The sequence below is a fragment of the Pristiophorus japonicus genome, chromosome 4 (assembly GCF_044704955.1).
Source record: "Pristiophorus japonicus isolate sPriJap1 chromosome 4, sPriJap1.hap1, whole genome shotgun sequence".
In the NCBI taxonomy this organism is placed as follows: Eukaryota; Metazoa; Chordata; class Chondrichthyes; family Pristiophoridae; genus Pristiophorus; species Pristiophorus japonicus.
The window spans coordinates 215,497,469-215,524,626 of NC_091980.1; the positions used below are offsets into that span (position 1 = coordinate 215,497,469).

Consider the following 27,158-nt stretch of genomic DNA (forward strand, 5'->3'; position numbering starts at 1 on the left):
TAAGTTGAAAAATATGAATCCAGATTTTGAGAAATTTTCCAGTATAAAATGAAGGAGTAGATTGAGTAAAAATTACTTCTGCTGATGTTTTCATTCAGATGGTGAAACAAAAATAGGGCATGTCCACACAATTTGAGGAAGGGAAAGAAGTGCTCAAAAAGTGAGTGCAAAGCATAGACAGACTCACAGGGAGATTATATTAAAAAATCTGACCAATAGCTTTAAAAAAAGCTAACAACTCACAAAGGATCTGAATATAAGTCAATATTGTGTGGAAAAAAAAATAATCATACTGAAAGCGCAGTGGGACACAGGCTTTAACTAAAGTTGAAGGCATACCTGATAGAGAATTCAAGCTCTGCAGCCAGGCTGCATTTAGACAGGTTGTGAAAAAACACAGGCCACATTGCATTAAGTCATCAATCAACTTGACATTTTCGGACCTTGGGTAGCGAGCCAATTAAAAGGTTAAAAGACTATTAATTGAGCCAATAAGGTCAAAGAAGGCGAGTTCTTTTCTGTAAATTGATCCAGGTATAAGCACAGCCATTTTGACCATGCGGTCTCAGAAGGACAAAGACTTAGCTTAAAGCCAAGAACTTGTTACTGCTGCCAGAAATAAAGTGACATTAAAAACGACAATCGGATTTCGTATTTCATTGGAAATTAAGAGCTCTAACAATTTTGGCGTCACGAACACGATCGCTGAGGAAAGAAACTGAATTTTGGACATCGGACCTACATACTGAGGTAAGGACACTTTTTTTTAAAAGTCCTCGGTCAAAAGTCTAAATTCGCCTCTCCTTCTACGCGATTCTGAAAGCCTCCGGTTTGCGAACCCTCCGGTTGGTAGTCGGCTCGAGGTCCCATAGACGTCTAAACTTCGGCGGTGTGTTAGTTAATTAATCACCGACCTATTGATCGGCTAGAAAGCCTACGACTCGAGACCCCAGTAAAGAAATTATGGCAGCAGGAGATAAGAGCAAAGAATTGCCTACAACTGTTAAAGATGGGCAGGCACCAGCTGAAGTTTCGCTAGATTTAATTCTCGAACAATTGAAAGAATATATAGAGCAACAATTCAATTTATCTAAAACCTATATTAAGATCGAACAAAAGTACGGAACCTCCAAAGGACAATGGTCCTTGGACGAGATTAAAAGGGTCTGGGGAAAAACAACCCGTATGAAAAATAAAGAGCGAACCAAATGGTCCCTAGCGGTTATGGGAAAGATCCGAAACCGGAATGAAATTATAATGCGTTCCCAACATGATCGAGAAATGACCAGTACAAAGGATCAATTGCAAGCAGTTTGTGCGCAGCTGCGACAGAAAAAGCTTGAACTTGAAAAGCTGGAAGCGGAAGTTAAAGATCTTAAAGGTGAAATTAAAGAATGGAAAAAATCATTAGGTCAAGAGACAGTAATAGGAAAAGGAAAATGTATTGATCAATTCCCAGGGTACCCACGTTTGGATAAATTAAAAGCGCAAACCCGAAGACACGACCGAGGAATAGATACGAATTCTGAATCCTCCGACGATACAGGGTCGGAGGATGATGAATTAGGGGTGCGCTTTGCCCCGTTTAAAAAAAGACGAGTTGTAGTCAAATCAGAAGAGACTGCAGATGAGGGCGGAACAAAAAAACAAAGAAAAGGCTGTATGAAAAATAGTTAATTCATGATCCGGCAGACCCAGAGAAAATTGATAAATGGTCCAATCCAAAGAAAGGGGGAGTAAAAACGTGGGACCAATTGGACCGCTAAAGAAATATATATCAACTTCATCCCTGGGGACGGAGTGCAAATTTTGACCATAATGGTGCCAAAAACACAGGGAAGAAAATTGCACGACAAGGTAGAAGAAGCTTTGGGACAGGATGAGCAAGATTTAGATGCAGGATGGGAGGCGATTAAACACTGGCTGCAAGCCTTCAGTCCAGCTAAGACAGACTGGGGAAAAATTGCAGCCTGCCAACAGAAAGGAACAGAGAAGGTCCTGGAGTATGACGAGCGGTTTAGATGCACGTGGCTAGAACATTCGGGTATGAATAATACGGATGAGGAAATGGATGAACAAGTGTTTGGACCCCTGAAAGCAGCTTTGATAGAAACATAGAAACATAGAAAATAGGTGCAGGAGCAGGCCTTTCAGCCCTTCTAGCCTGCACCGCCATTCAATGAGTTCATGGCTGAACATGAAACTTCAGTACCCCCTTCCTGCTTTCTCGCCATACCCCTTGATCCCCTGAGTAGTAAGGACTTCATCTAACTCTCTTTTGAATATATTTAGTGAATTGGCCTCAACTATTTTCTGTGATAGAGAATTCCACAGGTTCACCACTCTCTGGGTGAAGAAGTTTCTCCTCATCTCGGTCCTAAATGGCTTACCCCTTATCCTCAGACTGTGACCCCTGGTTCTGGACTTCCCCAACATTGGGAACATTCTTCCTGCATCTAACCTGTCTAAACCCGTCAGAATTTTAAACGTTTCTATGAGGTCCCCTCTCATTCTTCTGAACTCCAGTGCATACAAGCCCAGTTGATCCAGTCTTTCTTGATAGGTCAGTCCCACCATCCTGGGAATCAGTCTGGTGAATCTTCGCTGCACTCCCTCAATAGCAAGAATGTCCTTCCTCAAGTTAGGAGACCAAAACTGTACACAATACTTCAGGTGTGGCCTCACCAAGGCCCTGTACAACTGTAGTAACACCTCCCTGCCCCTGTACTCAAATCCCCTCGCTATGAAGGCCAACATGCCATTTGCTTTCTTAACCGCCTGCTGTACCTGCATGCCAACCTTCAATGACTGATGTACCATGACACCCAGGTCTCGTTGCACCTTCCCTTTTCCTAATCTGTCACCATTCAGATAATAGTCTGTCTCTCTGTTTTTACCACCAAAGTGGATAACCTCACATTTATCCACATTATACTTCATCTGCCATGCATTTGCCCACTCACCTAACCTATCCAAGTCACTCTGCAGCCTCATGGCATCCTCCTCGCAGCCACCCAACTTAGTGTCATCCGCAAATTTGGAGATACTACATTTAATCCCCTCGCCTAAATCATTAGACCTAATCCCCAGGTCTAAAGCCAGAATTGTCCAAAATGCTTAAGGTAGTGTTATCGGACTGGGAAAGTAGAGGAACTACCTTTGCAGCATTGGTGGATCGATGTAACCAATTAGATCGGGATATGGGAGCTAAAGTCCGAGCTGTACAGGCTATGGGATGGAAATCCCAGGATTCCGATAAACAGTCTTTAGGAAAATTACCTGGAAAATATCATTATTGTGGGAAAGACGGTCACTAGGCCAAGACGTGCAGGGCAAAGCAGCAAGGTCATGGCTGGGGAAGAGGACGCAGCCAGGGATACAATTCAGCCAACAAGCCAGGCTTGTCACAAGATAACGACCTCATAGAAGCATTTAAGCGATTGACAATACAACAACAGAAGGAGTTACTTGGGATTGCAAAAAACGATTAGAGCCCAACCTGGCCCCCCTCCTCGCACTAATACAACAAAGGGGAGATGGGCTATATATAACTGTGAGGGTGGCCGATAAGGATGTGGACTGTCTTTTGGACACAGGGGCGGAATTAACATGCTTACCCCTACAATATGGAGACTTTTTGCCGTTGGATGGTAGGGCACGTACAGCCTATGGAGTTGGGGGCCAGAAAATGGAAATTAAAAGGACAACACCGGTACTTATAGGGCTGGATCCACATGAACTAACCACGCCGGTCTGGATAGGTCCAGTAGATCAATCCCTTTTGGGAATGGACGTTCTAATCCAAGAAGATTCATCGTTGCATTTCGAGGATGGTCGGGTGACATGGTCAATTAGAACTTTGAAGAAAGAAGAATTGAAGGAATACCCGATATGGGCTAAAGATAAGAACAATTGTGGCCTACTCCAGATGGAGCCTGCGTCATTTACAGGGACCAAGCCTCCATGCACTAAACAGTATCCCATCAGTCCAACTGCCATCGCGGGAATCTTACCAGTTATTCAGCAATTGGAGAAACAAGGGGTGCTTATTAAAATGCATAGCTCCTCCAATAGCCCCGTGTGGCCGGTACAGAAATCTAATGAAACTTGGCGTTTGACTGTCGATTATAGGAAAGCTAACCAGTGTATTGATCAAAAAGCTCCTTTGGTCACAGATCCCTCCACCATTTTTGATGCCCTCAAACCGGAACATAAATATTTCTCGGTTATAGATATGGCCAATGGATTTTGGTCGGTGCCTCTGGCACCGGAGGTTCGACAGTGGTTTGCTTTCACGGTCCAAGGGCAACAGTATACTTGGACCCGGTTACCGCAGGGTTTCCACAACAGCCCTACGGTATTCCACATGGCTTTACAAAGCCATTTGCGAGAATTACCTCCCCTGTCATCCACAGTCATCCAATATGTAGACGATAGCTTGCTAGCTTCAAACACGGAAGAACAGCATGAACAAGATTTACGAACTTTGCTGGACCACCTTCGGTTGAAAGGACATAAAGCCAGCATCGACAAAGCACAAATATCCCAAGAAGAGGTTGTATACCTGGGACAAAAGATTTCACAAGGAAAGAGAGAAGTTACCCAGGATAGAACTGCAGCCATTCGGGCTGCTAAAAAACCCACCACTATTCAGGAACTAAGGTCTTTTTTGGGATTGTGTAACTTTAACAGAAATTGGATTGACTCCTTCACACAGCTTGCTCAGCCACTGAATGATATCTTAAAGGGGAAACGAGCCTCTAAAGAAGCCATCACCCTCACAAAAGAACAGCAAGAGGCCTTCCTGAGTTTGAAAAAGGCTTTGTGTTCGGCACCGGCTCTGGGAATCCCCGACAGTGGTAAGCCATTTACCCTGTTTGTCCATGAGAAAGAAGGATATATGACAGCTATACTGACACAAGAACATGGGGATCGGCAAAGACCCATTGGCTATTATTCGGCAAAACCAGATGCAGTAGCCCTCGGATGGGGAAGTTGCCTAAGGGCCATGGAAGCTACATGTCGAGTGGTAATGATCACTGCGGGTCTCGTCCTCGACCAAAAGCTGATGGTCAAGTGTCCCCACACCGTACATGCTTTGCTGTCTATGAATAGAATGTCTCAGGTGACAGCAGCAAGATGGACCCGCTGGACAGCAGTTTTGGAAGCTCCTAATCTCCATATCGTCTGGGCCAGCCCGGTTAATCCCGCAACTATGCTCCCAATGTCAGAATCGAGGGAGCAAGAGGGGGGAGAATGTGAAGAGCATGACTGCGTGGAGATTTTAAAAGAAACAGAAGAAGCAGCCTTAGCAGCAGAGGAGCCTCTGCACAATCCAGACCTCATCCTGTTTACAGATGGTTCCTCCTTTGTTGACAATGGTACCAGAAAAGCCGGATGGGCAGTTACAACCTTATATGAGGTAGTGGCAAAAGGATGTTTACCCTCAGGAACGTCAGCACAACAGGCCGAGTTACGGGCCGTGTCAGAAGCATGTCGAATAGCAGAAGGACACACAGCCAGTCACACTGCAAAGGTCTTGTAAAAGGATTACATTCCCTGATGGGGAGTCCCGAGTAGCATTGACTCAGATCAGGGAACACACTTCACAGGTGCTGTCTGCCAAGAAGTCTGTAGGTTACTGAACATTACATGGGATTTACACTGTCCTTATCATCCACAATCATCAGGACAAGTAGAGCGAATGAATCGAACTCTGAAACAACAGCTTGCCAAATATCACCAAGAAGGAACACCATGGCCCCAGGCACTACCAATCGTGCTATGTAGCATTAGGGCAACCCCGAACAGAACTACAGGTCTAAGCCCATTTGAAATTATAACAGGAAGATCCATGTCGCTGCCAGGAACTATCGATTTACGGAAAGCTGATGTTCACTTAATGAGTGACACTTTGTTATCATACTGTCAGAACTTAATCAATGCTATTCGTTCTGTTTCCCGACAGGTATCGGCAGCTTGGGGTAATCCACCTGAAGGAGGACATAACATCATCCCGGGAGTCTGGGTCGATGTGAAAAAGTTGCATAAAGAACCTTTGGGTGCCAAGTGGGAGGGACCTTATCAAGTGTTATTGACCACCCAGGCAGCTGTTAAAGTCCAATGAAAGAAAGCCTGGATCCACGCTTCACACGTTAAACGAGCACCCGCAACTGAAGCTGAAATCTAATAAGGACAATTACTTTTTGCGAAAATGTATAAATTTACTGTATTATTGATTGTAGGTATTCTAGACATAGGCCTACTTCTTACTAGCCGACCCTCTGCACCAAAGGGAAATAGTAGGGTAGCAAGGGAATTACATGTAAATACCTTTTTACATATGTCATACATTTATGCCAAACAAGGTAACATTTCTAGTTGTTAGGTGTGTGCGCATATTCCTATTCACTCAAAGGGAGGGATTTCCTTGAGGCCAGTTCTCTTGAATATCTCGGAAATGGCTGAGTGGATAATTAATCAAAACAAAACAGGCAATGCATTTCAGGATACGGAAAACTGGGCACATAAATGGAAGTCAGCAGGTTACAATCTGACGACCTTTGAAGGGGGATACCAACCGTGCTGCAATAATTCCAAACGGCCCCCATTTTTTGTTATCACTAATACAAGGGGAATAGGAAGACCGGGGGAATCGGTCTGTCTGATTAGAAACATCAAAGGAGGCCAAAATATGGGGTATAGTAACTGCTCCCGGAATTATAATATAATCAAGCCACGGAACCGTCCAAACTGGGCCGATGTGGAAATTTTTAACGTAACGGGGATTCTGAATAAAACAGATGGAAAAGCCTGGACAGGCCCCAGAGTGTTGCTGACAAAGAAACAGCTAACATTCATTGCATATAATGGCACCTATTGGGTGTGTGCCCACAAGGCCTACCCTTGGCTGCCCCAGAATTGGATGGGATCCTGCTATTTAGCCTACATTGTGCCTTATATGTATCATATAAAGTCACTGTCGGAGCATTTACACCGTCCTAAGAGAGCTATCACAGAAACAGAGAGGTTCTTTGCCATTCTGATCCCCAGGTATGGGACCGCCAAACTGGCAAGGGAATCCATTAACATGGCATCCGTTGTGGAACGAGTAGCCAATGATACCTCAGAGGCCCCAGTTAAAATCAATGCAGAAATAGTAGCAATCCGCACAGTAGCCCTACAGAATAGACTGGCCCTTGATTAGATCCTGGCTGAAAAGGGAGGTACTTGCACCCTACTCGGAACTGAGTGTTGCACATATATCCCAGATAGCTCCGAAGAAATTACCCACTTAGCGGAGCATATCCAAAAGGAGGTAGAAAAACTTAAGCAACCCCCATCATTCACTTTGTGGAGCAGAGCCACTAAATGGGTAGGTTCAATAGAAACTTCATTGGTGGAAGGTTTAATTCTATTTGTTGTAATTATTTTACTTTTATATTGTTTGTTTATGTTGATTAAATGTTGTTGCGACCAGGCGGCTGTAGCTGCTGTCCCGCAGGTGAGACACCTTGCTGGTCCCAGCAGACCGTCTGTACGTGGCACAGGGGTATGTTATGCTTAAGGTAGGGTTGTTTACTGGTTGAACTAAGATATTGATTTGGATTAAATTGGAATAAGGTTAACTAACCTACTAAAACCAGACTTCCATTGTGGCTACGATGGAACTCGGGTTGGTGTAAATTTGTGTGGAAGCTACTAGTCCGGACATGTGGTGAAACACATCAACAAATTTTAGAAGGAAACTCTATTAACATGTATGAAATTATTTTGTAGAATGTTTAACCAGTGATACCTGAAGTTTTATGATTCAGTTTGTGAAAGAATCAAAGGGGGGATTGATAGAGAATTCAAGCTCTGCAGCCAGGCTGCATTTAGACAGGTTGTGAAAAAACACAGGCCACATTGCATTAAGTCATCAATCAACTTGACATTTTCGGACTTTGGGTAGCGAGCCAATTAAAAGGTTAAAAGACTATTAATTGAGCCAATAAGGTCAAAGAAGGCGAGTTCTTTTCTGTAAATTGATCCAGTTATAAGTACAGCCATTTTGACCATGCGGTCTCAGAAGTACAAAGACCTGGCTTAAAGCCAAGAACTTGTTACTGCTGCCAGAAATAAAGTGACATTAAAAACGACCATCGGATTTCGAATTTCATTGGAAATTAAGAGATCTAACAATACCCAACATTCTTCACTCGTATCATGGGAAGAAAAACAGAAGTACATGAAAATTTGAAGAGGGTCAAAGTGCTGAAGTCACAATATTTGTTTTCTGGGGGCATGTCACCCCAAAATATTGAATTGTAACACATTATTTGGTGCATTTCCAGCATTTTGGATTCTATAATGAACACAAGGATTAATCTATAATAAAATGTATTTATATTTGTCTTTTGGGAATTTGTTATTTTTGTTTATAATTTAAGTAACAAAATCGTTTTGCTCATTGCAGCAGATATTCTATTATTGGGAAAACTAAAGTTTCAACTATTTTTAAAACAAAATTGCTGAATAACAAATAGGAACTTTGAACCTGAGCTTATTGACTGTAGTCAAGGCTATAGGCAGCAAATTTATAATAGCACAGACACCTTCCAAATGCTGTTCTACTCCTTGCCTTTTATCCGGTCTCAACAATGGATTGCACACTTCTGGGGTGTCCAAGGAATACTTGCATAGAAATTTTGTATTTTCACCTTAAAAATGTTGTATTGTTTACTTTAAACAATTCTTTGCTGTGAAATTGATAGTTTTCTAATATAAAAATATAGGAAAAATAAGTAACATTTGGGTTTTCAATAGATGAATCAGACTACCTCTGTATGGTCACTTTAACTCACTTGGAGAATGGTTACACGCTTCAAGGACAGTCAGCATGGATTTGTTAAGGGAAGGTCATGTCTGACTAACTTGAATTTTTTGAGGAGGTAACAAGGAGGGTCGATGAGGATAGTGTGTTTGATGTAGTGTATATGGATTTTAGAAAGGCATTTGATAAGACTTTTCACAAAAGTAAAAGCCCATGGGATCCAAGACAAAGTGGCAAGTTGAATCCAAAATTGGCTCAGAGGCAGGAAGCAAAGGGTAATGCTCAATGGGTGTTTTTGTGACTGGAAGGCTGTATCCAGTGGGGTTCCACAGGGCTCAGTACTAGGTCCTTTGCTTTTTGTGGTATATATCAATGACTTAGACTTGAATGTAGAGGGTATGATTAATAAGTTTGCAGATGATACAACAATTGGCTGCATGGTTGATAATGAAGAAGAAAGCTACGGACTGCAGAAAGTTATCAATCTACTGGTCAAGTGGGCAGAACAGTGGCAAATGGAGTTCAATCCGGAGAAGTGTGAGGTAATGCATGTGGGGAGGTCTAAATGGTAGGACACTGAGAAGTGTAGAGGAACAAAGGGACCTTGGAGTGCATGTCCACAGATCCCTGAAAGTAGCAAGCCAGATAGATAAGGTAGTTAAGAAGGCATACGGAATACTTGCATTTATTAGCCGAGACATAGAGCAGGGAGGTTTTGCTTGAACTGTATAAAACACTAGTTAGGCCACAGCTAGAGTACTGCGTGCAGTTCTGGTCACCACATTACAGGAAAGATGTGATTGCCCGAGAGAGGGTACAGAGGAGAATTACGAGGATGTTGCCTGGACTGGAGAATTTTAGCTGTGAGGAAAGATTGGATAGGCTGGATTTGTTTTCTTTGAAACAGAGGAGGCTGAGGGGAGACCTTATTGAGGTGTATAAAATTATGAGTGGCCTAGATAGAGTGGATAGGAAGGACCTATTTCCCTTAGCGGAGAGGTCGACAACCAGGGGGCATAGATTTAAAGTAATTGGTAGGAGACTTAAGAGGGGATCTGAGGGGAACTTTTTTCTCCCAGAGGGTGATGGGGCTATGGAACTCACTGCCTGAAAGGGTGGTAGAGGGAGAAACCCTTACCATTTTAAAAAAGTACTTGGATGTGCACTTGAAGTGCCGTAACCTACAAGGCTATGGACCAAGAGCTGGAAAGTCGGATTTGGCTGGATAGCTCTTTGTCGGCCAGCGCGGACACGATGAGCAAAAATGCTCACTTGCCGTGCTGTAAATTTCTATGATTCTATGGACTACAATGAAGAGATTCCAAAAACTCAGATGCCTTCTCTATAAATTGTTAATACACATCATGTACAAAGGCATGCACGGAGTAGCAGAATTGATATTTGTAGTTATTGAAATACAAAGGTGTCATGTCAACTGAATTTTATTTTAAATGAAGCTTGTTTAAGCTAAACAAATACTTGAAGATTCTTAGTTTTATCAAGTGCTTTAAATGGAAATTAAAATGAAGTAGTGCAATCCAGTGTTTTTTGTATTTTATTTGTACAACACATCTTTGTTAAGAAATATAGGCTTAGAAATGGAATCGTGCTGGAGGCTGGTGGGATGGCCACTGGAAGTTGGTCCACCAGCTCTCATTCGTTTATTTCTGACAAGCTACAGGTACCAGTCGCAGCCCCAGAGAAAACTCGCCATTCCCAGGAGCACCAAGAACAGCTGGCTCAGATGCTGGCCGAGGTATTAAGTAGAGTCTGAGAGAAAGAGGGAGGCAATCAGGATGGGGGCGAGAGGACTTCGAAACTAAGGTGGAGCTCAGTGGAGCATTCTTGCTCCTCCCGGCTCCACAATAAGGAAAGTAAAACAATTAAAACTTACCTTTCCGGAGGCAGCCTCCAATCGTCCCTTTAAAGAGCGCTGGTTTAGCTGCTGAGCACCTAAGAATACTGACCACACGGTTTATGCTGCAGTCGGTCGTAAACAGGTGTTAGGACTTTTTTTTGCACGTGCAAAGGGCTTAATTCATGTTTCAGGCGCAGGCCTGAACACCTATGCAGGGACCTTTACCAATATGGCAGGCAGCGTACTTCTTGCGTGGAATGAACGCACACATGCCACCTGACATATTGGGCACTTAGGTTCCCAGTTATGCCTGTTTTAAAAATATGCGTTAATTAGTTCTTTATTTGTGGCTTAGTGAGCTCAATTTTGCCCAAGCCCGTTTTTCTAGGCCAAAAATGCGGCAGAAACATTTTGCCACAGTTTCCCCAATGGATAATTCAAATTTGGCGCCACGCAGTCGCCTCGGGTGGAGCCTGCTGTCTGCATCTTCTGCGCATGCGCAACAAAAAACGTGAGGTTTTTGATGTTATTTCAATGGACGCGCATGTGCAGTACAGCTCCAGCTTGGCAATCAGCCAGTGTTAAAGAGCCAGTTGTGTGAGAAGGAGTGCTGTGTGAGAGCATTGGAAAAATCAGATCTGCAGCAATACAAGATGCAATGTGGTGCAAGGACCAAGAATTTCTTACAGGATGAAGTGGAGGCACTACTTACTGTGATTGAGACCAGATGGCAGGAGCTGGACACCAGCAGAGGTCACATAAAAGTTCCACCCAAAGAAATGAAGAAATGCTGAAACCAAGTTGCAGAAGATTACTGCGCAATGGTGACTACCACAAGATCTGGAGGCCAGTGTAAAAAGTGGCAAGACCTTGGTCAAGTAGTTAGTGTAAGTAATATTTTTATTTATTCAATGGAATTGCAATTGTAAATGTGACCAGCTGTATATGACCCACCCAGCAGGAAGACACCCTCTCTAAAAAGTTGCATTTTATTCTTTGCAAAGGAAGGTGGCACACAACAAAAGGGAAAGAACTCAAACAGGATGAGACCCGGCAAATCTGCACCCACTGACACTCTTGGAAGAGAGGGTTACTGCTTTGATGGGTCCTGCCTGGAGCAAAGCAACCACCACTGCACAAGCTGGGCCCACACTCGAGGGAGACGATAAGTCCTGCAAATTCCACAGTCTGGCTTTGCTAAATGTTAAGTACTGCGCGGGCTAGTCATGCTTCAGTTCGTGGGGCTGTTTCCGTCAGCTACGCTTCGGTTGATGCAATGTGGTATCATTCATCGTGCTCCTTCAAATCAGCTTGCTGTCTACACTGTGTGGGTCTATTCATGCCACCCACCCTGTCCCATCTTCTGCTGCTAACCATTAGTCTGTGTTCTGTTATATTTTGCAGAACTTGAGGTCAACCATGACGATGTAGAAGAAGATTCAGACGAGGACGAGCCTGAAGAGAACATCTTCCAATCCCACCCTCTAGACCAAAAGCATGGAGATGAGGGGGAACGGATGGAGATGGATGAAGCCCCCACTGTTTTACTGACTTTGGAGGAGGTGCAGGTACCGCCCATTGAGGTGCCAGCCCCTTCTGTGACGAGTGGTTTGAGTGTTGGTGGGACATTCCATGGTTTCCTACCGTCTGAGGCTGCGGGTCCCAGTGGTGTGGTGCAGCAAGGCACACCCAGGACCTCACCTTCCGAGGCTGCGGGTCCCAGTGGTGTGGTGCAGCGAGTCACACCCAGGGCCCCACCTTCCGAGGCTGGGGGTCCCAGTGGTCGGATGCAGCGAGGCACACCCAGGGCCCCACCATCCGAGGCTGTGGGTCCCAGTGGTGGGGTGCAGTAGGGAAAACCAAGGGTGAGGACGAGAAAGATAGCTCGACCGCACTCTCCTGAGGTGCAGGATCTAACAGATGTAGTTCAGTCGATGGCAATAAGTGCAGAGAGCATTGGCTTTACACGATCACTCCTGGACACCATCAGTGGGGCGGGTGATGAGGTAGCGGGACTGTAGGGAATAGTGACAGCAACCTCACGAGAAATGGGAACAATGTCCGGGACCATGAGTGAGGGAATATCTCAGTCAGCTGAAACCATGTCAGTGACCATGAGGGAGGGAATGTCACATGTAGCTGATGCGCTGTTAGTGAACATGAGGGAGGGAATGTCAGAGATGGTGCAAATACTATCAGTGAACTTGAGGGAGGGAATGTCACAGGTAGTGCAAACACTATCAATGAACATGAGGGAGGGAATGTTGCAGGTAGTTGAGACACTTTTCCTCAACATGAGGGAGGGAATGTTGCAAGTTGTTGAGACACTGTCAGGGCGCATGAGGACAGAATGTTGGAGTTAGCTGCTGTAATAAGGGAACATGCCCAGACCCCGCGCCCACTGACAGAACCAACTGCCACTCCCACTCCAATCCCCACACCAGCCTCTGAAGAGCCCCAAGCCGGGTCCTCCATATTGCCGCCTGGGTCCTCCACATTGCCGCCTGCTGCCCCCCGCCCCCAACAGGTGCGCTCTACCAGAGATCTTAGAAAGAATAAGCTTGGTAGCAACCCCAGAAACACTGCGCCACCGCCTGCGGGCAGGGATGGTGGAGTCACCAAGAACAAGCGCGGCGGGTGGTCTTAGAATAAGATGGAGAAGAGATGGCTGCAGCCTTTCTTTGCTGCTGCTGTTGCTGTTGTTGTTGTTGTTATTATTTTTGTTACTGTTGCAACTGTTGTTCTCAAATTAAAAGATTTTTGTAAGTTATGTAAATTTACAAGTTTAAAAGTTAGTAAGTGATCTTATAGTTTGTAAGTGATCGTAACTGAAAACTTTAAAGTTTGATACAAGAATAATTTTATTAAAGTTAAGTACAAAGAACTGTTTGTTAAACATCTGAATAAAATATATTTTACAGTAAATCTGAATCATTTTCATTATTTGTTCCATTATTGACACAACTTTTGGAACTCAAGAATAATCATTTCCATTATTTGTTCCATTATTAACACAACTTTTGAAGTAAACAAGAATCATTTCCATCATTTGTTCCATTAACACAACACAACATTACGGAACGGGTCCAAACAGCAAACATGGTCCATGTGGAATAGTTATCGCTGAGCCTTCAGGCAGCAAAGCGTTCACGGATGAGCTGCTGCGCAAGGCTGGAGCAATCGTTAAAGGGGCACGATAGTGTGCCCTCCTCTGTCGTCGTGCTTCGGGTTCAGGTACTTGCATGGCTTCTTCATCCTCATCGTCATCCTCGTCCTCCTGCTTGTCATCTGCATCTTCCTCATCATTATCATCACCCACTCTCAGCACAGGAGGGTCTTCTCCTACCAGCTGCTGCTGCCTCATGATGGCTAAGTTATGCAACATGCAGCACACAACAGTGAACTGACCGACAATCTCAGGGGAGTACAGCAAGTAGCCTCCGGAATGGTCTAGGCATCAGAAACGCTATTTCAAGATACCAATGGACCTCTCTATGATGCTGCGTGTCGCAATGTGCAACATGTTGTATTCCCGGTCAGCTTCCGTCCGGGTTACGCGTAGGGGTGTCATGAGCCAGGTGGCGAGGCCGTACCCTTTGTCTCCCAGTGGCCAGCTCTGCCCTTCTGGCTGCTGCTGAAACATGGCTGATATAACGCTCTCGCATAGGATGAACGCATCATGGGTGCTCCCAGGGTATCTTGCATCGACTGACATGATGCGATGCATGTCGTCACACGAGCTGTACATTAATGGAGTGGAAGCCTTTTCTGTTCCTGTACATTTCGGAATCCTCCAAAGGTGCTTGCAAGGCGATGTGGATAGAATCAATGCAGCCCTGTATCTTTGGGAAGCCAGCAATCCTGGAGAAGCCCACAGCCCTGTCACGCATTGCTTGGGCGGTCATGGGGAACTTTATGTAGTCATCCCTCCGTACATGTACTGCAGCTGTCACCTGCCGAATGCAGACATGTGTTTCATGTTGAGAGATGGCACACACATCTCCAGTTTAGCTTGAAATGATCCGGAGACATAGAATGAAAATGCAGCTGTAATCTTCACTTCAACTGACAAAACAGTCCTCCTGACGCTTCTAGGTTGCAGGTCTGCTTTCACCAACTCACAGATCTCAGTTACAACTTCTTTGCAGAAATGCAGCCTTCTGACACAGTCTGCATCACTCAGGTGCAGGTATGAATGCCCGTCTCGATATACCCGATGTGGGTAAGGCCTCTTCCCCAGCACCCTATGGGCTCTGATGTTCTTCATGTAATGACATCAAATCAATTGTCTCCTACGTAGCACCATCATGCAGAAGACTCGCTCAAGGTATGGCATTGTCAGTATTGCCCCCATAGTTAAATTTTACTTTTGAACGAAGCTCAAAATGGCAGAAAAGCAGGCAGCACAGGTTCGCTCAAAATGGCAGGAAGACAGGCAGGACAGATTCTTTGTTCTCTTTCCTCAAGGTCTGTATGGATGGACCACACCCAGGTCTTGTGACTAGTCCTCCCTCCCCACCCCCACCCCCCCCCGCAACTAATTGCAGTCTTGTGACTTCTCTTTTTCTCCCCCCGTCCCCCAAACTAATTGCAGTCTTGTGACTTCTCCCCTTCTGTCCCCCTCCCTCAAACTAATTGCAGTCTTGTGCCTAGTGCAGCAGCCTTCCGATCTCCATCTCCCTCCCCCCCCGGGCTTGTTTTCCAGCCGAGCCCTGCGTCTGGACACGGTCGACACTACAACCCCCCTCCAGCCCTGCTTGAAGACGTTCGGTGGTGGCGTGTAAGTAAAAAAAATGAAAGCTTCAGAAATCCAAGAAACTTCTATGCACTCCGTTGAAAGGTAAAAAAAGTTGAACTTTATTCTGGATATTTCAAGTGTTAGAGATGCCCTCCAAAAACTTCGATGAAAAACAATGACATCTTTCAGCGCCGATTTTTTAATGAGCGCTGCTTTCTGTTAACTCACCAGAAGGTTTTTCGGGAGAGGCCAGATTCGCCCACCTCCGATAAAAATTTTTGGGGCAAACTGCGAAAAATGCTAAAAACTGGCGCACACATGAGGGAACGCCCCGAAACTTTGAATTAAATAATTACGCCAGAAAAAACAGCGCAAATGACCCGGGAAAAGTGAGCCCAACATATTTTGTAAATCCATCTCGTCTCTTGTCTGTTTTGGAATTCATCCAAACATAGCAACCCCGCTCAATCTGCCCATGTCATTTCCCCAATGTTGACTGCTCCGCAATGTTCCTTATATTTTTTTTAGGTGTGTAGTTCCTATAACTGGCTGTGTGGACAATTCAAATTTTCTTCCATATAAAAGCCTGCATGGGTCCTCCAGAACGCTGCGCGGCCGCGCAGCTTAGTGGGAACTTTGCTGCTCTGCGCCCCATTTTTGTGAGTTCTCCTCCACGACACTGGGGGCAGGAAGGGTTTGGCATCTGAATTTGACACTGTTGTGTGAGATGTCCCATGTGTGGATACCCCCAACTCGACTTCTGCATTTTCTCCCGTGTTGCCAGCAGCAGCACCTGGGAGATCAATCGTCGATAGAGGGAGAATTCAGGACGCTCCAGGAAGGTTGGCAATCCTACTTTTTGGAGAGTTACGAGCAGTAAATGCCATAAAATTGCCTGTTGTCAATGTCTTTTTTTACTCTTGGGATCTGGATGTCTCGAGCAAGGCCAGCAATTATTGCCCATCCCTAGTTGCCCTTGAAAAGATGGTGGTGAGCCTTCTTGTTGAACAGGTGCAGTCCATGTGGTACAGATACTCCCACAATGCTGTGGGCAGGGAATTCCACAATTTTGAGTCAGCAATGATATCACACCATCTCCCAACATTGCACCACTTTCTACTTACATTTGCATTTTCACTAAGATTAGCAGCAAGAGCAATGTCGAGACCATTGTGAAGTTAATCTGCATATACCGCATGCAGAAGTTACAAATATACTGTTTGAAAATCTGCCGTCAAAGGTTTTATTTGTGTGGGCAGCAAATCTGTATCCGAACAAACATATATTAGGACAGAAGTGCTATATCCCAAGTTTTGTTCCAGTTGGGCAATACAACATGCTATAACTTCCTTGAATTTATTTTTAAAAATATACATAGCACTGTAATTATGGTTTCATGAAGTAAATTTGCCAAAATTTGGTAATCAACTTAGAGACAATTTAGGCTCGTCAATCTTACTATCACTGACAAGAAACAAAACATTGCTATGTGTGTGACCTGTTCAACTATAATTTAACAATGCCTAAAAAAACAATTTGATTCTATGTGAAGATTGCATGACAACCTAATGATTACCATTTACTTAAGCCACATATTCACCATCTGCTATTATGGAGCATTTATAATATAAAACCTTATTAAGTAACTAAATCTAAATCCTGCTAAGGACAAATGATGCGCTGAGGGTCACTCAGATACCACTTTCTAAGCTCATATGCATTCCTTTCCCTATGAGCCTATCCTGAACTATTTACTTGAGAGTGCTATTCATTTACGAACCGCAGGTGATCCCATATAAAGGCTGTCTTCCGTGTCCTGCAAACCTTTCAGAGACCTCAGTAGTTACAAAAGCTAATAATTAAAGCTTGTTTTAACCTCAATAAAGATTGGAGAGAATGAATAAGGTGTGTCCATTGCAGCTTGTTGCTAGTTATAAAAGCACTATTGACACAGAGGAGTAAAAATAGGTGAGTTTCACTTAAACCATAGTGGCTGGCACCAGACCAATTGGAGCCTAAATAGTACCTGGATGAGTAATTACAGCAATTTAAATCAGTATACTGAGGCAGCTAGAGTAGAAGCTTGTAAGTCATGATGACAACATAGTCATGAGGGATTGTGGTGAAATTGAGTTCCTCAAGCCTATGTACAGGGAAATGAAATACAAAGCTAAAAGGTTTTCAAACTGCATAATTGCAAGGTGTCTAATACCGCCTATACTGGATTTGCTAAGATTCACAAGCCATGTGTACAGAGTTTCATGTCAGAACCTCTCTGAAACATAACACACATAATAATTGTATTTTACTTGTCTGTTGGAGTCCATGTGGCCAACACTGAAGTTCGTTGCAGAGGATGTTCATCCATTTTAAGTAGCATTTGCTGGTCCCCTGCAATCTCTTTTGCCAATCCAATTGAAGTTCCTTTTACATTAATTATATCAGAATAGCTGACCTAGAAATAAGACAAAATGTACAGTATATAATGATAATGACAGTAAATTGCAGTAGTTCGTTCTCTCAAGAGTCAATAGTCTTTCATGAAAGTGAAAAACCAGGTAAACCACAACATACATTCTGTGAGTGCATAGTTCCTATAACCTCAAATTAGCTCGGAATGAGTTATTTAAGATCATTGAAGAGATACAAGTTAATTTTAACAATCTTTTAACAATTTCAGATTTTAATCAGGCTGAAATATTCAAACAACATAAATGTTTTTCATTTCTCAGAACAAAACTTGTCAATTGCTTTGAGTGCTTAAGTTATCATTTGTGTTCTTTATTATTTTCATTAATGTTATAATTAAATAAATTATTGTTTGACCTTGTTTATATATAATCAGTTTGAAAAATGCTGTTAAGGAAAGATTAGCATCTTGTACAAACCATGAGTTGTTTCTGTTGATCTCGTGGCATGCCCCATTCGACTTTTTCACTCACCCTTCAGCTCGAAAAAATTTTGCACAGCAAATTGCTGGAATTGCGAGCTGATAACAGCAAGGCGAGATCAATAGGGCATCTGAAACCTTGGTGAATGATGGGAGCAAGAGTCTATCTCCTTAACCAATGAGACAAAAGGATAAAGAATGAAACAGAAGAATGACAGAGAAGGAAATAGGGTGAATTAGTGTCAAAATAGATACACAAAGAGAAATAAAGGGAGGGAAAGAAAGATTGGATTAAAAGTGAGAGAAAAAAGAGACAGCAAGGAAAACAAAAAGAAAAAAATGTTGAATTTTAAATTATGCTGTTAAGTACCAGCCCTAACTTTCTACCGCGAGTTTAATTGATATTTAGAGCTGGATTTTCGGTTCTGACCATTTTGCGGCATGGCGGGGCGGTAAGTATAGCACCCTATAAAAGTTTGCACCTCTGTTCAGGAAATTCGCCTGAAACTCAGCTACAATGATCAGGGGTGTTAAATCAGGTGTTACACACTTGTGCTCAGCCGCCCCAACCGAAAACCGCCACACAAAAAAAACAACTTTACTTGCGCATGCGCAGAGGCCCGTTATTGTTCCCAAGCTCAGCCAAATATTTAGGGCGGGCACTATAAGCAGAGTGGGAAAATGGAGGAGCAGGAAGGACACCATGGCCACTGAGGCACTGATTGATACAGGCTATAGAGAGGAGGTGCCCTGCCTTGCATCTTACTAGAGGAGGCAAGCTCGTGCCAAGAGTGTTTCAGAAAATTTGGAGGGAGATAGTACCGGAGATCTCTGCGATGGGCACAGTGCCTCAAACTGCCACCCAATGTTGCAAGAAGTTTAACGACCTCACGGGGTTCGTCAGGGTGAGTACCCTTTGCATTAATGCACTCCTGCCATGGTTGCAAGATCACTGTCTCACACAATGTGAAGTCTTTGAGAAAGCTGCCCCTTCTCTATGTGTTCCAGGCCATGGTGTGGGTTGGTGAATCCACCTGAAAGCTGGAGGCTCAGTTCACCAGCCATGCCCTACACATTCAGATGGCAGGAATCCCCTATTCATTCTCATCCCTCCTCGCACTATCTTTTGACTCTTGATATGAGTTTGCCAAACGTCACCCCAAGCCGCAATCCTAGCTGGCTCTCACCTCCTCCCAGCCTTCCCACATGCTCTGTGCACAGCCACGCAGATTATAATGCACATCTTTACATTTCCAGACAATAGCAGCTACTCGACAATGGAAGGCACATGTGCCACACGATGAGCTGCATACTCACTCACACCTGCTTCTTGATCTTATTGTAGGTGAAATTGGCTCATAATCGCCAGGAGCAGCAACATACCAGAGGTGGAGAGCCTGATCTTCAGGACCTAACTGAGATGGAGCAACGAGCGTTGGCCTTCAGGGAAACCCCAGTTCGCGCGGTGGCCAGCGGTGAGGCAGAGGCCCCTATCGGTAATGACAGTATGTGAATGGCATTTGCAATTTATGTGCGTTCCTTGACTCCAAGTGGCCTACCCCCTTTACATATAGATGTCCAATGCCACCTTCCTCTTAGCTCCCTGCCCACTTCCCTGCTGCTAACCACATGTCTGTTGCTTACAGAATGATCAGCCAGAAGCGCAGAAGCCTGCTCCTGAACCGTCAACATCGGGCGATGAGGGAGATGATGAGGGAGAGGACAATAGTGTACTCACTGAGCGGGAGACACCATCAGTCCCACCGAGTGGGGACACCACATCGGTGGAAGAGCCTGAATTTGAGGGGTTTGAAAAGTCTGAGGCTCCTGGCCTCATTGGCCGACAGCAACGCCCAGCGGGAGGGGAAGCTTGGAGCCCAACTCCCCAGAGAGTGAGTCGGCTCAGGAATCCCGCTGAGAGACAGGCAGATGTGGACCTGGACTTGGTGGCTATGTCCAGGGAGACCATGCAAATGCACCGTGACCTCATGGGTGCATTGGAGAGGGACCTGCAGAGCATCGACGCACTTGCTGTGAGTGTGTAGAGGCCACCTCAAGCATTGCCTGTGCCTCTCAGGTGTCCAACGAGCCCATCCGTGCCCGTTCACTGAGGGAGATGGGCTCAACGAGCGATAATGGAGTGCCAGACGGGATGGCGTGTGCCATGATTGACGCGGCAGCAACAACCGCATCACAGGCCCAAGCTTTGTGATGTGATTCTGTCAGTGATTGCTAGCATGAACTCGCAGACTGCTACATTTCAGGCTCAGTGTGGTCTCAGTCAGTCTCAGTGTGATGCCATGCAATCACTGACTGCTGCCATCCTCTCTGTCTGACGGGGAAGTGACATTGCCGAAGCAGGCCAGCAAGTTGTGCTCACACATCGTGCTCCCAATGCTGACGCTCCGCCCCGTGTGAGTGGCAGTGGGCCCCTGGAAAACGAAGGTGCTGTCCTTCCTCAAGATGACAGCATTCCGGCTCCCGCTACTGACACTCCGTCTTTGCACCTACCGCGATCTACACCCGAGCCATCACAGACTGCTGCCGCCGATGCTAAAGCGGTGGAATCTGCACCCGGTCCTTCAAGGCCCAGAGCTGATCCAGGGCTTCCTGGTAGGCTGTCTGTACTGTCTGTCCCACACCCACAGCGACCGTCAAGCAGCCTTGCTGTAGGCACTGAGGCCACATTGAGGAGGAGCACCGGGCATGAGAAGGGGGTAAAGGTGAGGGGTGGGAGATGTCATGCAAAGTCTGAGTGACAACTTTGCCCACCGTGGACAGATGTACTCCCAATGTAAATAATGGCTGTAAATATGTCGTTACATTGTTGCACTTCATTGTGCTTGATGGTCTTTCAACAGGACGATGTGTTCTGTTTTGTTACTTGCTGGGAGGGCAGGGTTGGTTCTGTTGTTTGAGGTGACGACATTGGTGTCATTCGTAAAATGTTACTTTGACTGTTTTGCATTGGTGTCTTGTGTATGATTGTAGACTTTAATGGAGATGTGTCATTATATGTGTCAGTGTTAGCTGCATCTCTCAGCTTCCTCCATTCAAGAGAACCAATCCATTATGAGTCGCTGACATGCGGCTCTTAGTATGGCAGCATCGCCACGCTGCCTCAACCATGGATAGTGCTCCTCATTGTGTGGCTGGTGATTCGGGGCCTCACCAAGTTCCTGTTCCTTGTCCTCCTCCTCCTGAGGTGGGGCTGCAATCCCCACTGGCAATGCCTGATTCCTCATGATAGCCAAGTTGTGCAGCATGCAGTACACCACATTGAATTCCGACACCTGTTGATGGGAATATTGAATGCTGCCTCCAGAGCAGTCCAGGCATTGAAATGTTGCTTCAGCACCCCTATTGTCTGTTTAATGATGTTGCAGGTGGCCGCTTGGCTCTCATTGTAACGATGCTCCGCTTCTGTGGTGGGGTTGCGGAGGGTGGTCATGAGCCAGGTGGCTAGGCTGTATCCTTTGTCCCCAAGCAGCCAGCCACAGCCTTCCCATGGTGGCCGAAACAATCGCGACACAGTGCTCTCAGGCAGGATGAAAGCATCATGTGCGCTTCCTGGATAGCGGGCATTCACTGCGAGGATGCGCGGCATGTGGTCACACACCAGCTGCATGTTTAGGGAGTGGTATCCCTTTTGATTTCTGAATACCACTGTCAAATTGTGATTGCAAGGCCACGTGTGTGCAGTCAATGGCTCCTTGAACCCTCGGGAAGCCCGCAATCCTGCCAAACCCACATGCCCGCTCATTCTGGCTCTCCCTACTCATTGGGAACATTATGAAGTCCATTCTGCGGGCGTAGAGAGCTTTTGTGACATGGTGAATCCAGCGATGTGCAGCGTATTGAGAGACGCTGCATATGTCCCCTGATGCAGCCTGGAAGGAACCGGTGGCATAGAAGGCCAGCGCCACAGTGACCTTCACTGCTACGGGCAGCACAGTACTGGTACCGATGTGAGGCTGTAGGTCTGCCTGTAGGAGAGAGCATATCTCTGTCAGCACTTCCTTTCAGATGCACAGCCTTCTCACACACTGCTCCTCAGAGAGCTTGAGGTATGAGCGTTGCTGCCTGTAAGCCCGTGGGGAGTAAGGCTTCCTGTCCAGATGTCTACGGCCTCTCCTCATCCGTGGCCCGACATGGCCAGCAGCCCTCCATCTTCACGCCGTCTAACAAGAGCATGGAGAAGGCGACTCTGGTGAAGTAGTAATGCCCCCATTAAATTATTTCACTGAAGTTGTAAGGACCCTGTAATGGTAGATAAATATGCCACTTTTATGGCAGAGGTTCACTCAGCATGCTGTGTGGAAACATTGCACTCAATGTGACTTCGATTTAGGATCCTCCTCCCTCACTTTAAATACGCTGCGAATAGTGCCTATTCAACTGTGGGACCATGACTTGGGCCGGATGTTAAATGCGGCGTTTCCACCTAATTTAGCGACCGGGGCGTTAGGGGGACATTGCAATCTGAATGAAACTTCACAGCGAGGCGGTAGCGTTTTGCACCACCGCAAAACCGGCACCAAAATTCCCTGCGGGACACTGGAAGCTGACTACCCAGGCAGTAAGCATTTTGACAGCCTTTACTGTCCCTCCGGGCACAAACAGAGGCATAATCCAACTAAAAATCCAGGCTCAATGCGCTAATTTCTTGAAACTCACAGGGAGGTTGATGGTGAGCTGTTGTTTTCATGAGGCTAAGAGCAGAGTGACGCAAATTGTCCAGCAATTTACAGCGATTCACAACTCATGGTGTATCTCTTCCTTGCTGGATGATTTACACACTAATAACATTGTGCACATTAAACTTGCCTTTATTTTCCCAGCAAATTCATGGCCATTATTTCAGCTTACTAAAATCTGTCCACATTATATTTACTGATTTCACATCCTTTTCTATTATGAAATACCTTTATTGATCAATAATACTTATTTCAATTCATGCAGTACAGCAATTACAAAAAGCTACCCATTATCAGTGTGTTTATAAACACAAGAAATGCAGCAGAAAGTATGCAGATCTGAATTGTTTTGTTGACTAGGCAAAAAATTACTGAACCAGGTACTGAGATGTAGAATATTGTCCTATCGCCTCTGAATCCCATGTTGAAATCCTGTCCAGATTGATCAGTTAAAAGTCCTTTCCCCTGGCCAGCTGTAGAATGACAGCTGTGAAACAAAGATATCTAGTTACAAACTAGTTCACCTGGACACAAAATCACAGTGCTATATTGTCCTACTTGGACAGAAATTGGCATAAAATTGGCAATATTACTCAGGTGGGCCAGAGCAATACTAATGTGGAAAATATCTCCCTGGTGCCCTTCTAAAAGTGTTGGGAAAACTTTATGCTACATATGGCCTGTGCTTTATCCTGTGGCTTAAGTCGGTTGCAATGGTCCAGTATGGTATTCTGCCCTTAACTTTTACTTGACTCAGTTCTGTTGTTGTCTCTCTCCCCATGTCTCAACTCTTGTGCTTTTTAGTCCATCTTAAGTCCTATGCTTCCCTCTCTCCCCAAGTCCTTTGCTTGTTCTCCTGCCTTGAGTCCTGGGTTTCTCACCTTGCCCCAACCCAAGTCCTGCATTTCTTGCCCTGTGCTGTCCTTGACTCCTGGGCCTATACTTTGTGTCCTGTATATCTTGACCTGGCCAAAGTCTTGTGCAGCTTTCCCACTGGAAGATTTGTGCTTCCCACCCTAAGTAAGAGCAAATGTGGATTAACTCCATGATCAAGTCCTGCTTCCTGTCCAAAGCCCTGCTCCCTATTCCATTTTTGACCGGGCACTTAACAAATTCCACTTTAACTATTGGCTATGTCACATCTAGGAGTGGTTGATACTCATTTCAGGTGGCTAAGGTCCAAGTCCACATTCCTCCTGCACAGACAATGATAATCACAAAATTCATCTCTCACTCTACCACACTTAAAAAAAGGCACATGAAATTAAGTAAAGGGTTGGGCAAAAAAATTAATCAAGAAAGATAGTTAACTGAATTCCCTATGACCTTGAAGGTACATAATCAGAAAGAGAGAACTATTGATGTCAAAGAAAAATAAAGGCCTAGAAATTGGAGTAGGCCGGAAAACTGCCGGTGCCACCGTGGGATGCAGTTAGCGGCCGCCCGCACTAATAGTGCAGGCAGCACCGGTATTTTGGGGCTGCCTGCTAATTTAAATTAGCGCAGCACAAAACCTGGAGTGCAACTCTCTTTTTCCAGCTTCTCAGCAGGAGGCCCAACATAGTGTGGCCATGGCATTCCTGGAGCAAGAGCAGCGTTGTCTTAAAGCAAGGCTATCATTTTAGAAAGCAGTGTCGATCCCTAAAAGGGAAACTGCCTTCTAAAATGAAAAAAAAAATCAAAGCTGAACTGCCTTCCACGGGTAAAAAAAATGGTAAAAGTGCTTTAGCACTGACACAAATTGCTTAGCAAGCCAGGGAAGGGGCACCCAACGTCTCACTCGCAGCGCTCCAGCTTTGTGAAGGTGGTCATCACTGCAAGAGAGGTCCTCTACCCACAGGGACCAGGAGAATCTCCAGAAGGAATGATATGGGACCAGATCTCCGAGGCCATCACTGCCAGCAGTGTCACCCCTACATCCTGGCTCCAGTGCACAAAGAAGTTTCATGACCTCAGACCAGAGGTCAAGGTCAGTGACTGCATCTTCAACAGCCGTCTCCTACCAACTGCACAACTACCCTCACACATTGCTCATTGTAGGAACCCCCACCGTAACTCACCCACCAACAATCTATACCAAACACAGGGCACACCTTACATTCCTAGCTTCACTTCATCCCCTTGGAGGAGATGGTGCTGGCCATTCTTAGCAAGGGCATGGCTGAAAGGATACAAGATAAGAACAAAAGAAATATAAACAGGAGTAGGCCGTACGGCCCCTCGAGCCTGCTTCGCCGTCCAATATCATGGCTGATCTGATCCTGGACTCAGCTCCACTTCCCTGCCCGCTCCCCATAACTCCTTATCCCCTTATCGTTTAAGAAACTGTCTATTTCTGTCTTAAATTTATTCAATGTCTCAGCTTCCACAGCTCTCTGAGGTAGTGATTTCCACAGAGTTACAACCCTCCGAGAGAAGAAATTTCTCATCATCTCAGTTTTAAATGGGCGACTCCTTATTCTAAGATCATGCCCTCTAGTTCTAGTCTCCCCCATCAGTGGAAACATCCTCTCTGCATCCACCTTGTTAAGCCCCCTCATAATTTTATATGTTTCGATAAGATCATCTCTCATTCTTCTGAATTCCAATGAGTAGAGGCCCAACTTACTCAACCTTTCCTCATAAGTCAACCCCCTCATCTCCGGAATCAACCTAGTGAACCTTCTCTGAACTGCCTGCAAAGCAAGTATATCCTTTTGTAAATATGGAAACCAAAACTGCACGCAGTATTCCAGGTGTGGCCTCACCAGTACCCTGTATAGCTGAAGCAAGACTTCACTGCTTTTATACTCCATCCCCTTTGCAATAAAGGCCAAGATTTCATTGGCCTTTCTGATCACTTGCTGTACCTGCATACTACCCTTTTGTGTTTCATGCACAAGTACCCCCAGATTCCGCTGTACTGCGGCACTTTGCAATCTTTCTCCATTTAAATAATAATTTGCTCTTTGATTTTTTTCTGCCAAAGTGCATGACCTCACACTTTCCAACATTATACTCCATCTGCCAAATTTTTGCCCACTCACTTAGCCTGTCTATGTCCTTTTGCAGATTTTTTGATGAAATGCTGGTATCCTCATACGTTATCCTCCTTCTCACATCCCACTTCCCCCTCATCCCACAATATCTTCTGATTTACGAGCTGCACATGATGTAAACATGCAGCTCCTGCTTTACAACCCTCCCTCACTACAACACTACCCTGGTGCCTTCCTCATTGAACACACCCAAGAAATTCAGCCTGCCCAGCCTGTGGTTGACCAAGAAGAGGGAGCAAAGAAGAAGAAGAAAAAATAACGAAGCTCAATTTCACAATCCGAGCCACCAGCTCTTGAGATTGTCCTGCATGGCCATCTGCAGTGTCCTCTACTGAAAGTCAACAGCCATGCTGCAGCCACTGGGATGGCACTGCATAACTAGGATAGGCAAAGGCAAGACAGTCTCATGTAATGCACAAGGGTGATTAGTTGAATTTTTGATGTCACATTGGATGGATTGATATATAAAGTTGGATTGGAAAGTTTGCTTTGTGGTGGCTTTTATTGCAGCATTGTTGCCAAGAGGACACTGTGAGGGAAGGTAAAATGTGACAAATGTTGAAAGGGGAATTGGGGTTCTGGTCATTGGTACCACAGGCGGATGATTCCATCCTGGATATCCTGGCCAGAAAGGGGCTGACTGGGTTGCATCCTTCCTTCTGCTTCCTTCTGCTTCCTTCCCTTCTACTTCCTCCTCTTTTGCATCTTCCTCTTCTGCATCTTCCTCTTCTCTCTGCGAGCTGGAAATCTGAAATAAAAGCAGAAAATGCTGGAAATACTCAGCAGGTCAGTCAGTATCTCGACCTGAGATGTTAACTCTGTTTCTCTCTCCACAGATGCTGCCTGACCTGTTGAGTATTTCCAGCATATACTGTCTTCTCAGAGGCCTTCATTTACCACCTGAAGCCTTGCAGGCTTGCAGCAGCACTCCCTGCACACTTGAAAAACTTTTAACATCTATTGCTCCAAGTCACTATTTCAATTAAATATTTAAAAAACAGTCCAAAAGCTTAAATCCAAATTTACCTGAAACATTTGTGCGTCCTTTTAAGAAGCGCTGACAGCATCTCTACAGGGTTGCTTCACACAAGCTTTTCTGAACATGTTTAGGACCCAAGAATG

General features: G+C 45.1%; 1 protein-coding gene across 10 annotated transcripts in view; it reads right to left on the minus strand.

Annotated features, from left to right (window-relative positions):
* The window catches only part of ttc6 (tetratricopeptide repeat domain 6), a 630,178-nt gene that overhangs the window by 446,751 nt on the left and 156,269 nt on the right, over positions 1-27,158 (minus strand). For all 10 annotated transcript variants that reach the window (XM_070879081.1, XM_070879080.1, XM_070879076.1 and 7 more), the window contains one exon: positions 17,721-17,866. In XM_070879081.1, coding sequence (XP_070735182.1) covers positions 17,721-17,866 — 146 coding nt within the window. The remainder of the gene's footprint in view (positions 1-17,720; positions 17,867-27,158) is intronic.